The sequence below is a fragment of the Centroberyx affinis genome, unplaced genomic scaffold, assembly GCF_046629955.1.
Source record: "Centroberyx affinis isolate AG114_WGS23_722 - 3 ecotype Tasmania unplaced genomic scaffold, CSIRO-AGI_Caff_v1 ptg004599l_1, whole genome shotgun sequence".
In the NCBI taxonomy this organism is placed as follows: domain Eukaryota; kingdom Metazoa; phylum Chordata; class Actinopteri; order Beryciformes; family Berycidae; genus Centroberyx; species Centroberyx affinis.
In genome coordinates this window covers 57,278-76,488 of record NW_027282213.1, presented here as the reverse complement: position 1 = coordinate 76,488, position 19,211 = coordinate 57,278, and the positions used below count along the sequence as shown (strand labels likewise).

The 19,211-nt window shown below is 41.7% G+C and overlaps 1 protein-coding gene across 4 annotated transcripts in view; it reads left to right on the top strand.

Moving 5' to 3' along the window:
• The first annotated feature begins 410 nt into the window (after nt 1-410).
• arhgap9 (Rho GTPase activating protein 9) overlaps nt 411-19,211 on the top strand; it is a 41,104-nt gene continuing 22,303 nt past the window's right edge. For all 4 annotated transcript variants that reach the window (XM_071544538.1, XM_071544540.1, XM_071544539.1 and 1 more), the window contains exons 1-6: nt 411-653; nt 8,893-8,988; nt 12,936-13,276; nt 13,385-13,583; nt 13,842-14,236; nt 18,458-18,709. In XM_071544538.1, the coding sequence (XP_071400639.1) occupies nt 13,055-13,276; nt 13,385-13,583; nt 13,842-14,236; nt 18,458-18,709 (1,068 nt within the window). In that variant the 5' untranslated portion in view covers nt 411-653; nt 8,893-8,988; nt 12,936-13,054. The remainder of the gene's footprint in view (nt 654-8,892; nt 8,989-12,935; nt 13,277-13,384; nt 13,584-13,841; nt 14,237-18,457; nt 18,710-19,211) is intronic.

The window sequence follows — 19,211 nt, the reverse complement described above, 5'->3', positions numbered from 1 at the left end:
TCAACTGACTACAAATGGCGGAGTTGTAGTTTCTGAAGCTGTCTCTGTCGTTCGCAGTAAAGGTATCTGTCTGTGTTATGGACTACATCCCCCGCTAGCCTCTACCGGAGCGTCACTGCTAACAAACGGAGGATGCGCTTGTTTTGATTTTGCACTGTAGCTCCGCCGGGCGGGATTTGTCTCTCGTGTTTCTATTTAAGCTTGCACTTTATTTTTCGGGCTTCATTTTGCAATGAACTGCGCGCACCCTGGCGTCGCCTGTTCAGTAATGTGGTTGGTCCATGTAAAATCATATGGCACGGTTTTAGCCAATCTAAAGCCAGGAAATCCATACAGCGCACGCTATGTTTTTTATCCGCTTAAAGCTCCAGTACTAGCTTTTACCTGCACTTCAACTTATTGCCGACGTATAACTGTTAATTTGCAAAAGTGCATGGTGCAGTTCCTCAGCATATAGAGCCCCATGCTTCCAGTGAAGTGCGTGAAGTTCTCAAGGGTTTTATTTTTCAAAGCTCCATCACATGACAAAGCCAAGAGAAACTAAACCAAGGCGCAACTATTGCTCTCTCTGCAGTTCACTCCACAAACCCAACCGAGCTGTCATCGCGTCGTTGCAAGGTGATGCTGACCTGCTCTGTCCCACACATCTAAAGGTGAGCTATCTGCTGAATCTATGAGTTAGATAGCCTACTGTTTTTTTATGCCTGAAATATCCTATTCCAAACGAAGAATCACTAGGCTATAATATTTCTGAAGTGTCGTATAGTGAGTCTGTGGTGAGTTTATAGTGATATTGTCATGCTTTATAGTTTTACTATTTTTCGAAAGGTTAATATTGTCCAAATTGTTATGATCACATTATTTTAGGACCTATCACAAACAGGTATTATGATCATAAATTTAACTCTCATTCAAAGTGCCTTGGCAATAGCCCACATTAAGTAGTGCCTGTCAGTGTCACAATGTATCTGTGGTTTGAGGCTATTTTCCTTCCTACTTAAATATGACTTTTACTAATTATGCACATTTACGGAACCCGTTTCTGATACAAGATGCTTTATTTTGCAAAATTTAATTTTGGACTCCATTAATTGTTTATTGATTTATTTTTTTTAACATATACTATTTATGGCTGATTTAAGCCTCAATTCAGAGGCCAAAGTGTGAGTAAATTTCAATATATGTGTTGGAATGTTCCTCTCGAAATTTACTGAGACAAAAACTTGTAATTCTACAACTGCTGCAGCAATATTTTGCCACATATGTCATCCATCTGTATAATCCAACAATAGTTTACACATTTCACAACTACTAAGCAACAACCAGTTTGTCAAAAGTAGAAATGTTTCCATATCATAGTGTCAAATCACACATACTGGTACAACAGTTCTGAGGCATCAAACTCAGCAGGGGCATTACAGGAGAGCCACAAGGACCAGCTCAGCTCTACACAGAACAGCTCACTTAAGCAGTTTTTTTCCCCACCAGATCATTTCCTGTAAAAGAATAACTTTCTGCTTTTTAGCCTCTTGTTCATCCCTCGCCTCTGACATCGTCTGCACTTTCTTTGTGTTTTCTTTTCTCTTTTATTCCGTGTACCTAGTCCTTGAGATGATGATGCACTGTCCCATATTTCATCACCATGGTGGCGTTGACTCCTAAAGTTTCCCCCATCATCATCTTTTCTCATCTCACTTTTGCCGTCTGTAAATGTAAGGTTGATAATGATAAGAATCGATAACCTTAAACTTTGCCTATGACAAATCCTCTTTGTCTTTGTACTGAAATATTTGCATTAAATGTGCATGCTACTTTGACTAGGTTATACCTACTAAAGCCCTTTCATACTGTAGAAAACAGAAACTGTTTGAGGCATTGCATTTTTACTGTTTCATAATCGTTCTTAAGTCCATGCAAAGCAGGGGATTTGCTCTCCTTTTCTTTAGCCAGCCTGTGTTCACTCATAACTGACCATGCAGGCTTGAAAGATTACTGCCCAGTTGCAACTTTGCTGATTAAAAGTGCCCTGTACCATGTACAGTATTAGCAAGGGGGTTACAAGTTGGCTGTGATTACTAGTGAGCTCCATAGACTGCCGTTGTGGTTATAGTGTCAAAGAGAGATTGAGAGATTGGAGTGTTTTACATAGTGGTATGTTGTGTATGTTATGAGTTGGATTATTCCTCCGCTCTGGGATATTTGGGCAATCTGTGGAATGGCTCTGTGTGTGTGTGTGTGTGTGCTTGTGCTTGCATGCATGCACGCATGCACGCTATCATTTCAAGTATCTAAAGCAGTGACCTTCTTTGGGGAACGAGAATATAGCAGACCACAAAGTGCAGCCAAGCATAATCTGCTCTGTACTACAGACACCACACAGTTTGTCAGTGTATGCAGTTTTAGGATGTTCTCCAAAACCATCATAAACTCCCACATCTGACAGATGGCTGCATTTTTATTTTTTGTAGTTATGTCGTTAGTGGTTTTAACTGCTTTGAACATTGGTATGTTGAAGGTATTTGTGACCAATTTGTCATGATTTTAAACTTTCTTTCAATCTAATGATGTATTATTATTATTATTATTGAGCCTAATCTGGTAAAACACAGCCTCCTTTACAGTGACGTCTAGCAAGCAGGGATTTTATTTTAATTTATTTATTGTTTCCCAAAGACACTTGACTCAATTGTTCTTTATTAGGCTATTAATTGGTAGGTAAATAATATGAATGCAAACAGAGGCAGTTGGTGTCCAGCCTGCTCATCATGCCTGGTCACATGACATTGGCATGACACAACATGACTTGTGGTGCTTGATTAAAAAAGGGGGCACTCCATCCATACAATCCAAGTCTAGTAATTATGTATACAATACTCCCAAGTTGTTGCCTATGTAAAAGTAACTTTCATTGTTACAACCATGGTCATTGTGCCTATGTTCACATCTGCTCTATTCAAAATCTGTTTTAACAAAACCCTTTTCCTACTCTCGCTGTTGCCATGTAAAAACCTCATAACTCCTGTTTTGGTGATTTTCCTGTTTTAAAGCTACTACCAGCAGGATTTGAACCTTGATGACTTTGGCGACCCCTTGAGTCCCTTAGTGGTAGTGTTTTACGTCAGCTGTCGCAACAACAACTTGCTGACAAATATTTCAGTAACAACTAGATTGAGCTACAGGTTTGAATTTATTTCTTTTGCCCAATGCTAACAAAACGGCAGTCTCTCACCTCATAGTAAGTGATGCTTGCTCAGTCAGTATTCGTATCACAGTGTGTGTTTATAACTGCAGTGGCTAATCTATGCTGACATATTTTTGCAGGTGTATATTTTAGTTACAACTAGACTAAGATAGCAGAGCCGATTTTGCATAATAGCTGTGGAATATATCAGGTTTGGGCAATGCTAATGAAACATTTTGGCAAACATGCTACTAACCTACCAGAGCATAGCAATATAGTAGAGTTTATCTCTTTTTCTTGACAATACACTGGTGAATGATGTGGTTATCCTGATTATTCCAGGACTGTAGTAACTTCAACTACAGCAACAATTGATGCTGCAAAGCTAGCTGCACGCTGTGGGACTGAACAGCATCTGAACTAATTTGTGTAAGTGAGGCAGTCCTTTTGCTGTTTTGGTTGAGACCCGTCCTTTGTAAGTCAGCCCTGCACAATTTGGGAATCGTACCCGCGGACAAATAGAATAGACACATAGAGAGCAATACATACTAGAATAAACCAATTTTCACAGCGACGGTCTCATTTTTCTATAGTCATTATACCATGTAATCAAAATTAATTTGAGAATGATTAAGGTAAATATTCTACATGCAGGGGCTTTAGCTTCAATTCAAGGATTACATATTCCTCAATGGGTTGAGAAAAACTCTACGACCATTGGGCTTAAGACACCCTTGCAAAAACCACTGGATAAATTTAGCACGCTGTTTCATCCAGCATAACAGCATTTGAAATCCAAACAAAGCATCACAAACACTAACCCTAAAGAAAAAAGAAAGGAACATATAGGAAATATATTTCTTGGGGAATCAGTTATGCCAAATATTTGAACAAAATAGAGTAGGATGTATTATGGGTGAAACACCCCTTTAATATCTGACAAATAATAATTATTGTTATTTGTGTAATGTTCCTTTAATGCACAAGTAAACCCCTTTAACCCTCAGAAGGCATCAAAGCTCTGCCTGCTTGTGTGCCTCCTCTGTAGTGTTTGCCTTGGGAGGTTTTGCTGCACTTCCCTCTGCCCCAGCAGTATCGTGCTCACTTCAGCTGCACAGGGCTGAAAGTGGGTCTTTGACTTGCCTGATAGCTTTTGACAGCTCACTCTCATCCCCGGTGGATCAATGGAGCTCAGCGCTCTTCATTAGAAACATCAATGTACCGCACATTCCCACAGGCACAGCAACAACCCACCAGCCAGTCAGTGGGAATTTTTTTTTCTTTTATAAATTTAAAACATAATTCTTGACTTTTACATGACATTTTCAAAAATGTAATGGTGCTTTGGTTGGAGACTAGTGTAAGAATAAGGTGAAACATGAGGGGATTGTTTCATTCTCATTCAGGCATCAGTTGTATTTGGTGACTAATATATTTGCAACAATAGTAAATGTTTGGGGCAATTAAGTCATAAGGCTAATCACAGCATGTATCACATTTTGGTCTAAATCATCCTCCATGAGCATAATAGGATTGTTGGATAAGATTATACAAGATAGGATGAAGAAGAATTATGAAACATATTGCTATGGCACAGTGACAATAAGTACACACTTGTCTGAATTCTTAGACTATTCTATTATAAAATAATAATAATAATAATAATTTGAATTTGTGAAAAAAATGTATCATCCTGTTAGTGTAATGTTACTTGATTCAAGAAAACTGTTGAAACAAGTTGGTTTGTATTGGAAAGTAAAATTATTTCATCCCATTGGCTGAAAAATAAGATTTTAAGACTCAATACTTGACTTGAACATATTTTGCAGTGTATCTCATGAAATAAAGCTAATCATTACATAGTTGCATTTTTTTCCCAAATGCATAGGCTGCTTAACAATGGGATGCATGGAATAATTCTTCCAAAAAGAGTTTAAATTGCCTCTTGAGCTATTCTGCACTACTTTGCCTAACTGGCAAGGAAAGCACAAACACTGATCTGTCTGGTGTTGTTTATATTAAAATGGGGGAAATGCCAACTTTATACAAGAAAATTATACACATTAACTCGCTCTAGTTTTCTGTAGAAGTTCACTATGTGTCGATATAGGCTACAATATTCACTGTTAACAGGACTATTGCGTCACAAAGGCTTGAAATGATAGCATATCACACATATGAAATGTTATGTATAATGGGAAAGAAAAAAATAGGAGACACTGGAGATGGTTATTGGTCGCAAAAGTTGTTGTCATGATGTTGGTAGCAACGATGAGCCAATGGCTGCTTTACTTCCATCATTCAGCTATTTTATTGGCTCACTGAAAATTTACATAGCTAATCATTTTCACACTTTCCAATGAGGAAAGACTCCAGCCCACCTGTTTAGACACATATATACATGCGTGCTTACACACACACGCACTCACACACACATTCACACAGGCAACCAACCGTCACACAGGGAAACACAGTGTGTGTTTCAGTGTCTCTCTCTCGTCTGGTCATCAATAATGCATGGCTTTGGGAGGATGAAAGGCTGTTTTGGCTTGAGGCATGTGTCTCATGTGGAGAGAGAGACATCAGCGCTAGTAGTTATGACTGAATATCCATGGACAAAGTGAACGCTCCATCACTTGGCTGTCTTCAGTAGAACTGGTCATTGGGCAGAGAGCGGAGTAGAAGACTGAGTTGAGGCTAAATGTTTTGAAATTAATTTTAATATCAAGAAATACTGTTTTCTTAAAGCAGTGGTTATCAACCTTTTCGGTGCAGGCGCACACTGAGCTTGACACTAATTGTTAAAAGTCTGGAATAATCAAAGCTTAAGATTGCATTGTGTGATCATTTCATTGGATTCAGTTGTAGTTTCGGGAAACTTATGCATATTTTTTGTTTTGTTTTGAGATGAGCAAAATCTCAAGGCACATCCCTGCTTACTCCAAGACATACCGTTGTGTTAGCACCAGTTACCCCTAACCTATGGTGTGAACAGATGATGCCATAAGTCACCTTAGAATATAACTCTTTACTTGACCAAAAGTTATGAGTCACACAACCAGTTGAGCAGACAAACCATAAGCTTGTTTTCATGAGAAACATTGGCCGTCATGCACATACAGGCAGCATGACGCGTGTTACTGTGAAGAACTCACATATGTGACGTTGTTAGGCTGACCTTTTCATTCCAGTTCACCTCAAGTGTCATGTTGATAGTGGAATGGGTTAGGGTTAGGTTGGTTCTTTTTATTTATTTTTGTGTGTTTTTCTGGACATGGTCAATGGTGACTACAGTCATTGGACAGTATGTATCATATGGAGCAACTTGCTCCCCTTTCTCATTTTCCTCTGAAGCCTTTGGTTATAAGGCAGTCATATGTAAATACAGTACAGTCGATGAAGTGTATGTGTGTGTTTGCTGTGTGTATGCGGGTGTGAGAAAAACCTTTGAAGTTCCTCATTCACTCTATACTCCTGTTCCCCATGTCTCATCTCTCTTTGAAGACCATGTAGCCATGATTATTAAAGCCGCCCTCTTTCATCTTCAAACATATGGAATGAATATGATATGATATGACACCAAACATCCCACCAACACCCTTCATTCCACTCCCATCCTGCTGTGTGCTGGAGTTTGATAGACCCAGGCTTCTTAAACAAACTCTCTGGGACGTAAATGAGTAATTCAGTAGCTTGTCTTAGGGCTCAGGCATCATTTACACCTGAAGTAGGGCCATTTTGAGTAGTTATACCGTTGTAGTACCACTATAGGCTATAGGCTATATCTAGTTTGTGGCTAAATGGGAACATCACAACTTCTCCTCATTCTCTTCTTTTTGTATGTGGTGTTGTCCTTTTTCTTGGTTCCATGTGAGGTCAGTCAGCTTTGTAAATGCGTTGTAAATATTATCTGTTTGTCTCATCCCCAACCCAACCATACCCAGGTGAATTCCTGACATCTATAATGCACCAAGTGGTGAATAAAAGGGCTTCTCATGCTCATCCACTGTCCTCCTCCATGCTACTCTGTGTTTGAGCCATAGAGTTGCAATGGCTAGAAAGGGTGTTTCCTCATGTATCTTGGTAAGTTATCTTCAAGGCGTAGGAGTAGGATTTTGCAGGTTGTGGCTTGTAAACACAACTTTCTAAGCTGACCCCACCTCCCTAGCTCAATAAGACATGAAGCGCATGCCCCCTGAACGCGGTTTCCAGAATGGTAAAATACAGTAAAAAAGTACAAAAAAAGGTACAGCAAGGCGAAACGCCAAGCAGACAAGGCTCATTCCAAAACAAGAGTGAATCTGGGGTTGGTGTTCACCCATTGGTGAATATTGAAGGAGAGGATGGGGTTGAAGAGCTTTCTCTTCAGCTTTTCTACTACAAAAAAGCTACGCTAACAACGGTAGCTAGCTACCAGCTCACGACACACACTAGTTCTGACTAGAACTCTGCGTGGCTTTTAGATATAAAACGATTCAGCCGTGATTTCGGTTGAAGGCGGACACACCCACTGCCAAAAGTTTGACACCCAGAAACATCCCAGACATTCAGAAATAAGAAAATCCAGCCAGAAGGCAGACACAGACACTGTCACAGACTACCAATGTAGATAAGTTTGAGAGGAAAGAGATTAAATCTCCGGATATTGAAACCAACACAAGAATGACACGCCTCCCACTACTCCTAGTGAGTGACAGGAGGAGTGATTGACAGGATGGATTCACGCCTTCTGCCTCACTGGTCAGATGGGGTTCCACACATTTCACTTTGAAATGAGAATAGCAGAGGAATGGGACTACTGCCGTTTCTGAGATTCTGACATCCTGCTTGTCTTTTGCCACCAAATGCTGCGTTTTATTTCATGCTGTTTCTAAATAAATGTTAATCCATAGAAGTTACCTACTCCAACTTTAAGTATATCATCTAAGGGCCATTCAGGAATGTTGATTTGAATGAAAAGGGCATTCTATCCATTCACATCTTATAGCCTAGTTGTTGTATAGCCTCACACGTTTTCTATTGACGTCTGGTATGAAGGGCTTTTTATATCAAAACCCAGGTATATCCCTTCTGCATTTTCCAATAATTAGACACAAAGACTAAGCCTGGGTATAGATGAACATAATGTTTCCTTTGCTCTGACGCTTATATCCAGTCTATCCTAACTGTGTGTTGGATCTCCACTGTCCGACGGCACTGTGGACCAGGCAGCTCTGTGTATAGATCAATGGCTCAATCAATGAACTAGGGTGATAGTTGCTCTCACTCTCTGTCTCTCTGTCTCTGCCTCTGTCTCTGTCACTCTCTCTCTGTCTCTTTCTCTCTCTCTCTCTCTCTCTCTCTCTCTCTCTCTCTCTCCCTCTCTGCCTCTGTCTCTCTCTGTCTGTCTCTCTGACTGGGGGAGGGGAAGGAAGGTAGGGTCAATAGGGGTTCAGTGAGTAGAGCCAGGATCATTCAGCTGCATAGGATTAAGTGTGTGTGTATGTGTGTGTGATTGAGATTGTCGTTTTCAGCGGGGGTGAGCTGCTAGCTTACGTCCATTTTTGCTCTGCTCTGCCCCACCTACTCCATAACCTCTCTCCTGTAGTTGCCTAATCTTCTACCACAGCAGCCAGACTCTGCCCAGAGAGCAATGACCCTTTCATCCGGGTCAGAGGGTGATTGTTTAAATGCCTCCTAATGGTTTTCCTCATCTTGATTTTTTTTAAAAGGTTCATCAGCTGGGTTGCATGCATAGGGCCGACTGCAGAGTGACCTTGTGTGACTTCTGAGAGCTGACACAGAGACTCACTCACTTCAGGACCATGGTGAGTCGCTTTCCCTCTTTCTCTTTATTTTTCTCTCTCTCTCTTCTTTCTCGCATGCGTGCACAAAATGTATACTCGCTATTTCTCCAGCTCAGTCAGACTTGCATGCAGACAGTCTGAGTTTGACTGAAAGCACCCAAACCGCACAGGCAGACACACGAAACACACACGTAACACTCATTCTCAGTCTCTCTCCCTCTCTCTCTCTTGAAAGCATGGTCTGTTGTTTTTTCCATTTTCCTTCATATCCCTTGCCTCTGTTTTGCACTCCCTCCGTATGTCCCCTCTCCCCCCCTTTGTGTTGTTGTGCCCTCAGCCCCTGGCACACACTGGCATTGCCTCTCAGCCCTGACAGGGTGCCTGTGTCTCTGTCTCTGACACCATATGGTCCTCTCTGTATGTTTGGGTGTGTGACGCCAGTGCCCTTTCCAATGCCATCTGACCTGCAAATAGAAACATGGCCTGGCCTCTTTCCCCCCCCCCTTTCTGCATCATAATTTTATCGTTCAGAATGAATCTATATGCACTTTCATTTTCATTCCGTCTTCACAGCTAGTGTGCCACTGAATTATTTGTAGCAAAATAATCGCTTTGTTTTATCAGTTTGATTGAATCTGTATTTGGTCTAGTTTGGCAACTTGAGTTTGAGCAATAAAAGCAGACTGGGAAGTTAAGTTAAAATTGCAAAATAAGATTACTGGTGTGAACCAGACACAGATAACTGAAATCTTGAGAGGCATATGATGAGGAAGTCTGAGCTGATCTTCATAGTGCCTAAACTCTGAATAATACAGCTAGGGACTCATTTAATCCCACTCTAATTAGATTGCCTGATTTATACATGCCATGATAAAGGCTCCTGTGCCTGAGCAAGAAATGTGTACTTTGCACTCATGAGTGAATTGCATTGAATTGTTAAGTTATGCAATTTTTGAATGGGCTATTCTTATGGGCAGTGAAGAGACACAGGAAAAGGGGGACAGGTGAGTTTGGACAGGTTGTATGAATGGGCATCATGTTGCCCTTTTTCTAGACTTGCGATGTGTTGGCAACAAATGTAACACTACCCTACTTAACATCTAAATGGTAACACATCTAAATGTCCACGGTAACACATTTCACAGGCCATAGAGCAGGATTGTAGAGCTAAATACAACTACTACTCTGTACTCTAAGACTCAGCTTGGTATTAATTGGTAGTCACAGCTCTGCACCGTGGTCAGTTGAGGCACCAGGGCAACTCAACATCACTTATTTTAAGTGCTGCTGCTTACAGCAACACAAACTGTATTGGCTATGAACGCCAATAGACTAACAAAGACATGTAGTACATCAGAAAAGGCCACTTATGCTTAACTGTGCAGTACTGCAAAAAACAAATGGCAAGATGGAAAGGATATGACCCAAACTGTGGTTGAGCTTTGATGTGCATATGTGGTTTCCTGTTTGCTCGCTTGCCTTCTGTCACCTCTGTCCCTCTTGAGTAGTATTTCAATACCTAGCAGTGTTGTTTAGCGCTAGAATCACTAGAACAATACTCCTTCAGCTCATCAATAGCTTTTATTGTTTGATCTCGTATCTCCTACAACAAAGAATGTCAGCATGTAATGTGTTTAGTGGCCACATGTCTAAAAGAAATTACCATATGCCATGTCTAGCACAGAAAAGCATGAAGAATTGCTGCATAGACACAGTGTCATATACAGTATAGTGAATAATGGGCAAATGTCAGTGGTCTATCACAGATGCAGAGGCACATTTGAACAGTAGCAGCTATGACATATATTTGACCTCTTCACCTTTTGGCTGGAATAGACGCAAATGCTTATGTCCTAAGTGATTTGTATATGTGAAATGAGGAAGAACAGCATTTTTGAAATCCTTGACTGAAAGCCCAGTGGGATTTATGTGAATGTTTTTAAACACACAAATGTAAAATTGACTTGTGGGTGGATCAAAAGTTGTAAGTGTAAAAAGTTGTTATAGTCATCTGATACAAATGAAGCCAGTTGTGCAGACATCCACCCTTGTGCAACGTGAGTGACGGACCCTGACCAGATGTCTGTCTACTCTACTGTATCTAGGCAATACCTGGTGTGCAGTTGCATGTATCCTGATTCATTAGAATATATTTTGATGAAATATCCCTGTGTGTCTTGCAGTAAACTGCCTGCCTGTGTGAGCCAGGCAGCCGTGCGTCCGTCCATATGCTGGTACAGAGGGGTTTTACTGTAATACTCTCTCGGCGTGGTGGTCACAGATTCATTCCTGCGCTTTAATAACAGTGGGATTATCAAGGTTCAGCTAGCTAACCCTGAGCCCCCCCTCCAACTGCCTTCATACAGCTCACAGCTCCATCTAACTCCATTCAGTCCTCCATCTTTCTTATTTTTCGAGTCCTGATTTCCTACTCTCCTTCCACAGGTTGATATATCCTGGGCATTCAAACTTTTCTTCTTTCTCTTTTCCTGTCTGTCTGTCTGTCTGTCTGTCTATCTAATCCATCTCGTCCCTCTCTCTGTCCCCACCCCCCACCCTTCTCAATCCCAGGCCAACCAGGGTTAATTGTTATTCAGCCACTACATCCAGCAATAACATGCATTTCTCTATTAATTCTCTCAGGGATCTCTGTCGCTGACTGTCTCTCTTCTCGTCACCGAGACTGGGACGGGTCGGGCATAGCTATGACTGAAGCTCTGTTGCTATGTGCCTAGGGATGCTTCTGTGTGTGTGTGTTTGTGTGTGTGTGTGTGTGTGTGTGTGTGTGGGGGCGGGCGGGTGCATGTATGTGTGCGCAGCGAGGCTGTATTGCTATGTGTCTGGCAGAAAGTTAGATGTTCTCTTATATAAGCGGGTCTTGGCTGGGTAGAGCAGGGGTTTAGCTTGGGGATGCTGGCTCAGGTGGAGAGACGGAGACAGATGCTATTTTGGGTATATTACGCTCCTTACATCCTCCAAACGCATGAGTTATTCACATACACAGGTCTCTTAGTTCTACCAGAATGAAAGGACAATAGAAGAATGCTGTGACATTTCATCTTCATCCAAACACATATGCATGTCTCTCAATTATACCAAAATTGGAAGTGGAAAAAGAGGTTCTTCATTTGTAAATATTGGCAATAGCGGTCAGTTACATCCATCAAATTAGACAAAAGTTTTCTTTTATTCTCATTGTAATGTCATATTGTGCAAAGCATCTTGTTTGTCCCTCGTAGAACCTGGCACAAACTGAGCTTCATTTTTGGGTTTTGGGACAGAAAGGAGTTCTGAAGTGAAATAACAGCTTATACAAGGAAGGGGCAAGAAAACAAAACAGATTAATGATGTCCAAAGCTAAGTGGCTGGCCTCATTTGTTGCCCCAGAACACACTTTCAGCTTTGTTTGACAGTAATTATATAATTATGACACAGCGGTTTTATTGCTTTTGACAAACAGGGTATGGCTGTAGTACCTTTTGAGGTAGCCTTTTGATTAGTCAGGAACTTTGTTTCAATAGTAAGAGATTTGATTTTTTTAAATTTGACAAATCAGTCCACACAAGAGATCTCCCTCCATCCAGAACTCAGCACTGCGACAAATCATTATTTGCAGGCATTTTGTTCATTATTTGCAAATACATAATTCCTGAATGAAGGAGAGGCAGAGAACAATTGCGATCCATTTTCTCTCTGTCATCATACAGGTAGGAGATTTTCCCAGGATTAACCTAGATTTCCATTTTTAGACCTAAAAGGATTCATGTTCTCTTCCTCTGAACCTGCACACAGTGCCTCTCTGTCAGTGTTCTCTGACACCCGCCTTCTCTCTCAGCCTCAGTAATCTAAATATTACCATGTCCTCTTGACCTCTGTTATATGTGATCAATCTAACCATTTCTCTCTCTCTCTCTCTCTGTCTCTCTCTCTATTAAACACCTGTTCATTTTTCTCTGTATGTGTTTCAGAGCATGGCACTGGCCTGGCTCCATTCACATGTGCCCCGTGCCAACGAGACCAGTATCACCACCATCGACCATCCAGACGCTCCCAGGAAAGGTTGCTGAACAGGACTGCGTGGAGAGCCATGCTGTCTGGTAGTTGGCGGCGCTCTGTGGGGCACCAGCAGTCTGCTGCAGCACCAGTGGTGGCCAGCAGGGGGACCACAGTTTGCGGGGTCCCCAGCGGTACAGTGGTCCTTGAGGCCCAGTATGACTACAACTACCGAGGCGCCGACGGACGCCAGGTCTGCATACGGGAAGGAGAGCGCTTTATTCTCCTGAAGAAGACCAACACTGACTGGTGGCAGGTAAAAAAAACAAAAACATTTCTCATCTTTTGATTCTCCTGTGTTGGTTGAACTAAGTGGATTTAAGTGGAACAAATAGCAAAAGCACCAGGAATCGTTCTTTCACAGGTGAGGAGGATCGGCGCAGCCAGTAAAACCAAGCCACTGTATGTACCTGCCACATACGTGACGGAGGTGCCTATTGCACCCATGCCCTCACCACAGCGCCTGGTCATGTCTGCCTCGCTGAACTCCAACCTCAGGATACTGCCGAGGGTGTCGCTCACTCCCACCCCATCAGCTCCTACCTATAGTCAACAACACCAAGGTAAAGTGTGAGTGCGAGTGGGTGAGACTGACAGCAAGAAAGAGACAGAGAGTGAGAGGCTAAAAAAAACCCTGTCTTGTTTTGTTTTTTTCTGTGCAGTGGCTGTTTGAGTCTGCCTTGTACAACACAGTAAAAACGCTAACCTGTTTTTCTGTATTGATGTGTGTCTGGAATATGCAGAGAAAAACAAATTAATAAATTATCTGTGTAGATTGAGGATTGCATACTCCAGAATTCAAAATGTTTCCTCTCCCACAGTGAACAAACCCTTCTGCCGCTCCATGGAAAACCTCAACTCCAACAGTGCCTTCCGAGGGCTGGACCACAACGCAAGTATGGGTGGAGGCCGCTTCCCCACCCTGCCCCTCTCTGGATCCACCTACGCCCCCAACCCCTTCTCCTCCCCCTCGGGCCACCTCATGGTCCCTGGGTCGCCCGCGGCCTCCGTGGGCCAAACGGCACCATCGACCCACAGGGTGCTCCCCACAATCACCCGAAGCCAGAGCTCCAGCAACCTGCCTGAGAACCTGCCTGAGAACCCGTACGACGAGGTGGGTGGTAGGTTCAGCGGCCGCATCAGCCACAGGATCCCCAAGAAGTCCTGCAGCCAGTGGGACATGGCGGACACTTCCTGCAGGAACAACCATCTGCAGGTAGGAAGAGTCAAGATCTAGTATAACACTCGGAGATGTTACTCAAAAGTCTGGACACCACATCTGGGCCACCTTGGGGCGTAATAGAACCAAGATAAACTCAGGGCGCGTTCACACCAAGCATGTTTTGAGCGGTTTATTTGAAATATTTGAAGGAGTGTTTACTCCTTTAGTTCAGTTCGTCTGGTTTGGTGAGAACAATGCCAACTACAACTAATCAAACCAACTACAGAAAATGACTCCGGTTTTATGGGTTGCTGAGGAGCTGATAGCCAGCAGCTCCTCATGCTTGGACAGCTTAGCATAACAAGATGAACCAAGGGCAAACAGGTTTGACTGATGCTCACATTCAGCTATTTCTTCATGTGTTCTTAACTGGTGTGAACACCCAAGAAGGTGAATTATGGCAAAAGTCCATCATACTAAGCTAGTTAAGTTAAGTTAAGTTAAGTTACAGGGACTATTGGTTTTGACTCCCCCGTCTTCGCCAAAATCTCTAACCTCATGGGATGACAGGTTACCAAACCAATAAACCGGCTACTTTGTTTTTTTAAAGCCCTGGTTGGTTTGTTGGTAACAGGGCAGTGTGATCCTAGATGAGCCAAATACAAAAATGCAACCAAGTAAACAAACAAAAAACAAACTGTAGGCGTGATCACACCCTCAGATTGTTTAGAATTGCAGATCTTAAAATAATAATTATATATATATATATATATATATATATATATATATATATATATATATATATATATTCATATATATGTATTTTTTTAACTGTAGACCAACAGGCAAGCCTTTTTAGGTGGTAGCAAGTTTGGAAAATAATCATAGAAATCAGTAATTTTAGATGAAATTGAGTAAAATTAATTGGAAAAAAGGCCTAGTGAGTTTTGTTTGGCTCCCACCAGGCTACTGAGTGGTAGCTTGGATTTTATTGGGTTTTCATCTGTACTTGACTTTAATAATCCCCCCCAGAGCCGTGACGTCAGAGCATCCCCTGTATCACGTCAGAAGATGTTACACAAGGCGTTGTCTGTGACAGGAATAATCTAGGTAAATTGTCTCAGCCAAGTTAAACTGGATAGCCACAGACACGCTACCCAATAGCTTTCTAAAAGGAGTTTTAGTGCAATGTACCATGTACCAGCAATGCCATGATTTAAGATAGCTGTGATCTCAGTGGAAATGACAGTGCTCTTTTTCTCTCTCGCTCTCATTCTCTCTCTCTCTCCTTCCCTGTCTCTTTCTGTCTGTCTCTTTCTTTCTCTCTCTCTCTCTCTCTTTCTCTCTCTCTCTCTCTCCACCTCTCTGTCTGAGGGCCTTCCACATTGTGTCTCTAAGCCCAGTAAGCAGGATTAATACAGCCACATCCATGTCACAAGTCCTTTTTTTCCCAACCCAAAACACTCAAATTCTCTCTCTCTCTCTCTCTCTCCCTCTCACGAACACACACATACTCAGAGTTTAAATCAGCACAATTGATAAGTGAGCATCAGCCCTGCCACACTGATGCTGTTGACCTAGTATAGAGGTGGCTTCTCTGGTGTAGGTTTGGGGTTAGTCCAGTGACCATCAATATCTCAGAAACTGCTCGTCCAATTTTGATGACATTTGGGTGAATTATGAGTCTTGCCCTTGAGATCTGGTACTTGTCGCTCCCCAGGGCGCAGAATTCCAATTGAGGTAATATTCTTATGTTAAAATTCAAGTTCTATCTTTCGGTTTATTTCCAGCTCAAATGTAATGAATCAATTGAAAGATTCCGCTGTGCTTCCTGCAGGCAATAATAACTTAAAAGAATCAAAATATGCAACAGAAAAAGGTTTTTATTCAGGTTTTTCTTTAGTCAGATTATAACAATTCCACAAGTAACCTAAATCTGTTAACATTAGCCCCAGACCCAGTTCCTTAGGTGAGGAATAAACACAGACTGACACACACAACACACACACACACACACATACATAGGCCTCCATACCTTTTCATTGCCAAATTTGGCGAACTTTAGCTAAATATAGAACTGGCTACTTGTCTTTGTGAAATGTGTTCGATTTTTGTTAGAAGTGACACAAATTATTGTTGAGGATGCTATTAATTTGATATAGATATTGGAAACATTATCTGTTCCCTTCCTGAGATGCTGCTGTCTCTGAATTTCAATTTCAATTGAAATTGAACCTATTGTATAGCAACTTGATCTATTATAGAAAGTACTGCAATTTGAGTATTCTTTTTGAACCGAAGCCAAATACATATTTCAAAATGCGTTTGGTGCAAAAATAAGTGTGATAGGTCAACAATACTAGAAACACATGTTAGACACACACACATGTACACTTTCACAAAATGACCACAATTTCCTTCCAGTAGTGTGACAGGGTGGGCTACAGTTAGCACACATTATACTGTAGTGGAATTCACGGTTCTTCCTCTCCAGGGTCTTTCATTTTCAGGTTTTCTATTGACCCAAATTGCTTCTTTTAACTGTGGAAGCTTGTTAACAAATGTACTGTATTTTTAGACTATATTAACCTTTAGCCTACAGTATATAAGACAATCAGCTGTTTCTCCAGAATAATTTTGGGACAGATTTTCTTGTTCCTACGACCCAACAGTAACATTTAAACTGATGATTGGTGTCAAATGGGGAAACGGGATGGTTCAAGCCCCCATGGCAAGCATCCACCCTGCTGAAGTGTCCTTGAGCAAGATGCTGAATCCCTGCCAGCATCCAGAGTGCTGTTCTGTAACTGAGTGTGTGTTCTGATTTCTAAGCGAAAAGATTAATTTCTCCTTTGGGGATCAATAGAGCAGAAAAAAATATCTGTTTAGAATATCCCATATTTCGCATTTAATGTTTGAGAAGACTGATTTCCACTACACATTCAAAACGTTACTAAGGCCTTACTGATTATTTATCTCAGTTTCCCCCCAAATCAAGTTTTCTGTGGTTTCTTTTAGCTTTGTCATTGAGTCGATTTGTCTAATGAGCTGTTTCAAAAGAGATAAGAGTCCTTTGCGTCTCATGTTACAAATATTTTAAGCCCCACATTTCCCTGCTGAGGAAAAGTCACTTTTGAGTAACACTGAGGTGTAGGTAACGCAGCACAGCAGGTGGCCTCAGGTGAACATGGCTGATGAAAACAGTGCTGCCCCCTGGAGCACACTACGCATCACATCCCTTCTCACACGTGTCTCATACACACACACATGCACACACCCACACACGCACACGTTCCTTCAATCATTATCTGAAATGAGTATGTGTTATGTAACAGGGATCAACACTGCTAGCCAGTCAATCAGTCAGTGAATTATGTCTCAGCTATATTTCATGGAAAGATGATTTTCCGTACATATTCTTTCACATTATGTCATTGGATTTGTAGCTCCCCCCATCCGTAGCTGTTGGTTTATTCCTCTCAATCCGCATTTCTATAAGCTGTGGCTTAATCCAACCTCTGACAGACTATTCTATAGTTAAAGGTGGTGGGTTTTTCGTTGTTTCTTGGCTTTCTGGTTTATATGGACTTTGTGTGCTTCTCTTTTTCTCTGACTGTGTTGACTGTTTTTGTTAAAGCCACATCCTTTGCTATTCTACCATGCACATATACAGTACTGTGCAAAAGTCTTAGGCACCCAAGAGTTTTTATATAAATTGTGTCTTAGATATTTGTTCATTTATTTCTGCATTAGTGTCTCAGTAGACTGCTCTTTACAGTACATTTTTTGATATTTAGAAACTTTTCATTTAATTATTTTTGAAAGCATCTTCGCTTTACTTTTTTTCTTTTACATGTGCCTAAGACTTTTGCACAGTACTGTACATACACTCACACGCATGCACGCACGTACACACACACACACAAACGTGTAATTTTTACATACATACTGTTCAGTACATGCATTTATGGTTACACAAACACACACAATCATACATGTGCACGTTCACATGGATGGATGCATGAACATACATGGATTCCCATGCTACTGTATATACAAACTGTACAACATACACACATACACATCGTCTCCATATTGTTAGCATACTGTCAGCGTCATTATAGGCTACTTAAGTCCAAACAATACAATGTTTTTTTTTCTCCATTAAAAACAGTAGTGAGTCATATTGTTGTGTTTCTGCTATGTATTGTGCATATAATTCAGGTCCTATTTCCTCCATGTCCACCTCTCCCTTTGCCTCCTTTACCTATGAAGGTCCCAACAGAGTCCTACATCTCCCAGCTGTCCTGGCAGGACTCCCCCCTGTACACTGAAATCCAGTCGGTGAAGCGACAGTCTCAGCTGGAGCCGCCCAGCCCTGCCACAGGACAGCAGCCTCTACAGATCATGGAGCTGTGGGAGCAGTACTCGGACCCAGCGACGGGGAGATACTACTATGTCAACAACATCACCAAGGAGAGGTCCTGGAAACCCCCTCGCCGAGCCCGTGGACACGCCTCCAGCAAGGTGAGGTGCCGAACATGAACACAGCAGGTGTTCATTTATTGATCGTTACTCCTCCTGAATAAACATTTTTGCTCCACCACAAATGCCTCGGAATTTGAAAAGGTGGGCATTTTACGGGGCTGGATGAAAGTTTTTTTTTCAAAGGAGAGTGTAGAAGAAGAGTCAGAGTGTAGAATAAAAGAGTCTGCTCATTTATATGCTATAAAAGAGACCTTTCCAGCCAAAGCACTTCATAAGACTTAAAGGAGAGCAACCTGCCTTGCATATTTTCCCTTTACTTAGAAATAGGGTAATTTAGAGAAGGTTGCAGACATAATGATCAAAGGACAAGGTTTTCCACAGCTTGCAGCTGAAGCTCAGTCCGCTTAGGGAGATTCATACATGGTTTGGGTGGTGATTACTCTATATGTTCTCACCCTGCCATACTGCTCTTCCTTGGCTATAGGTCACACTGAACTCAACACTTGGAGAGCTGGGGTGCTGTAGGCCAATACTATACTGG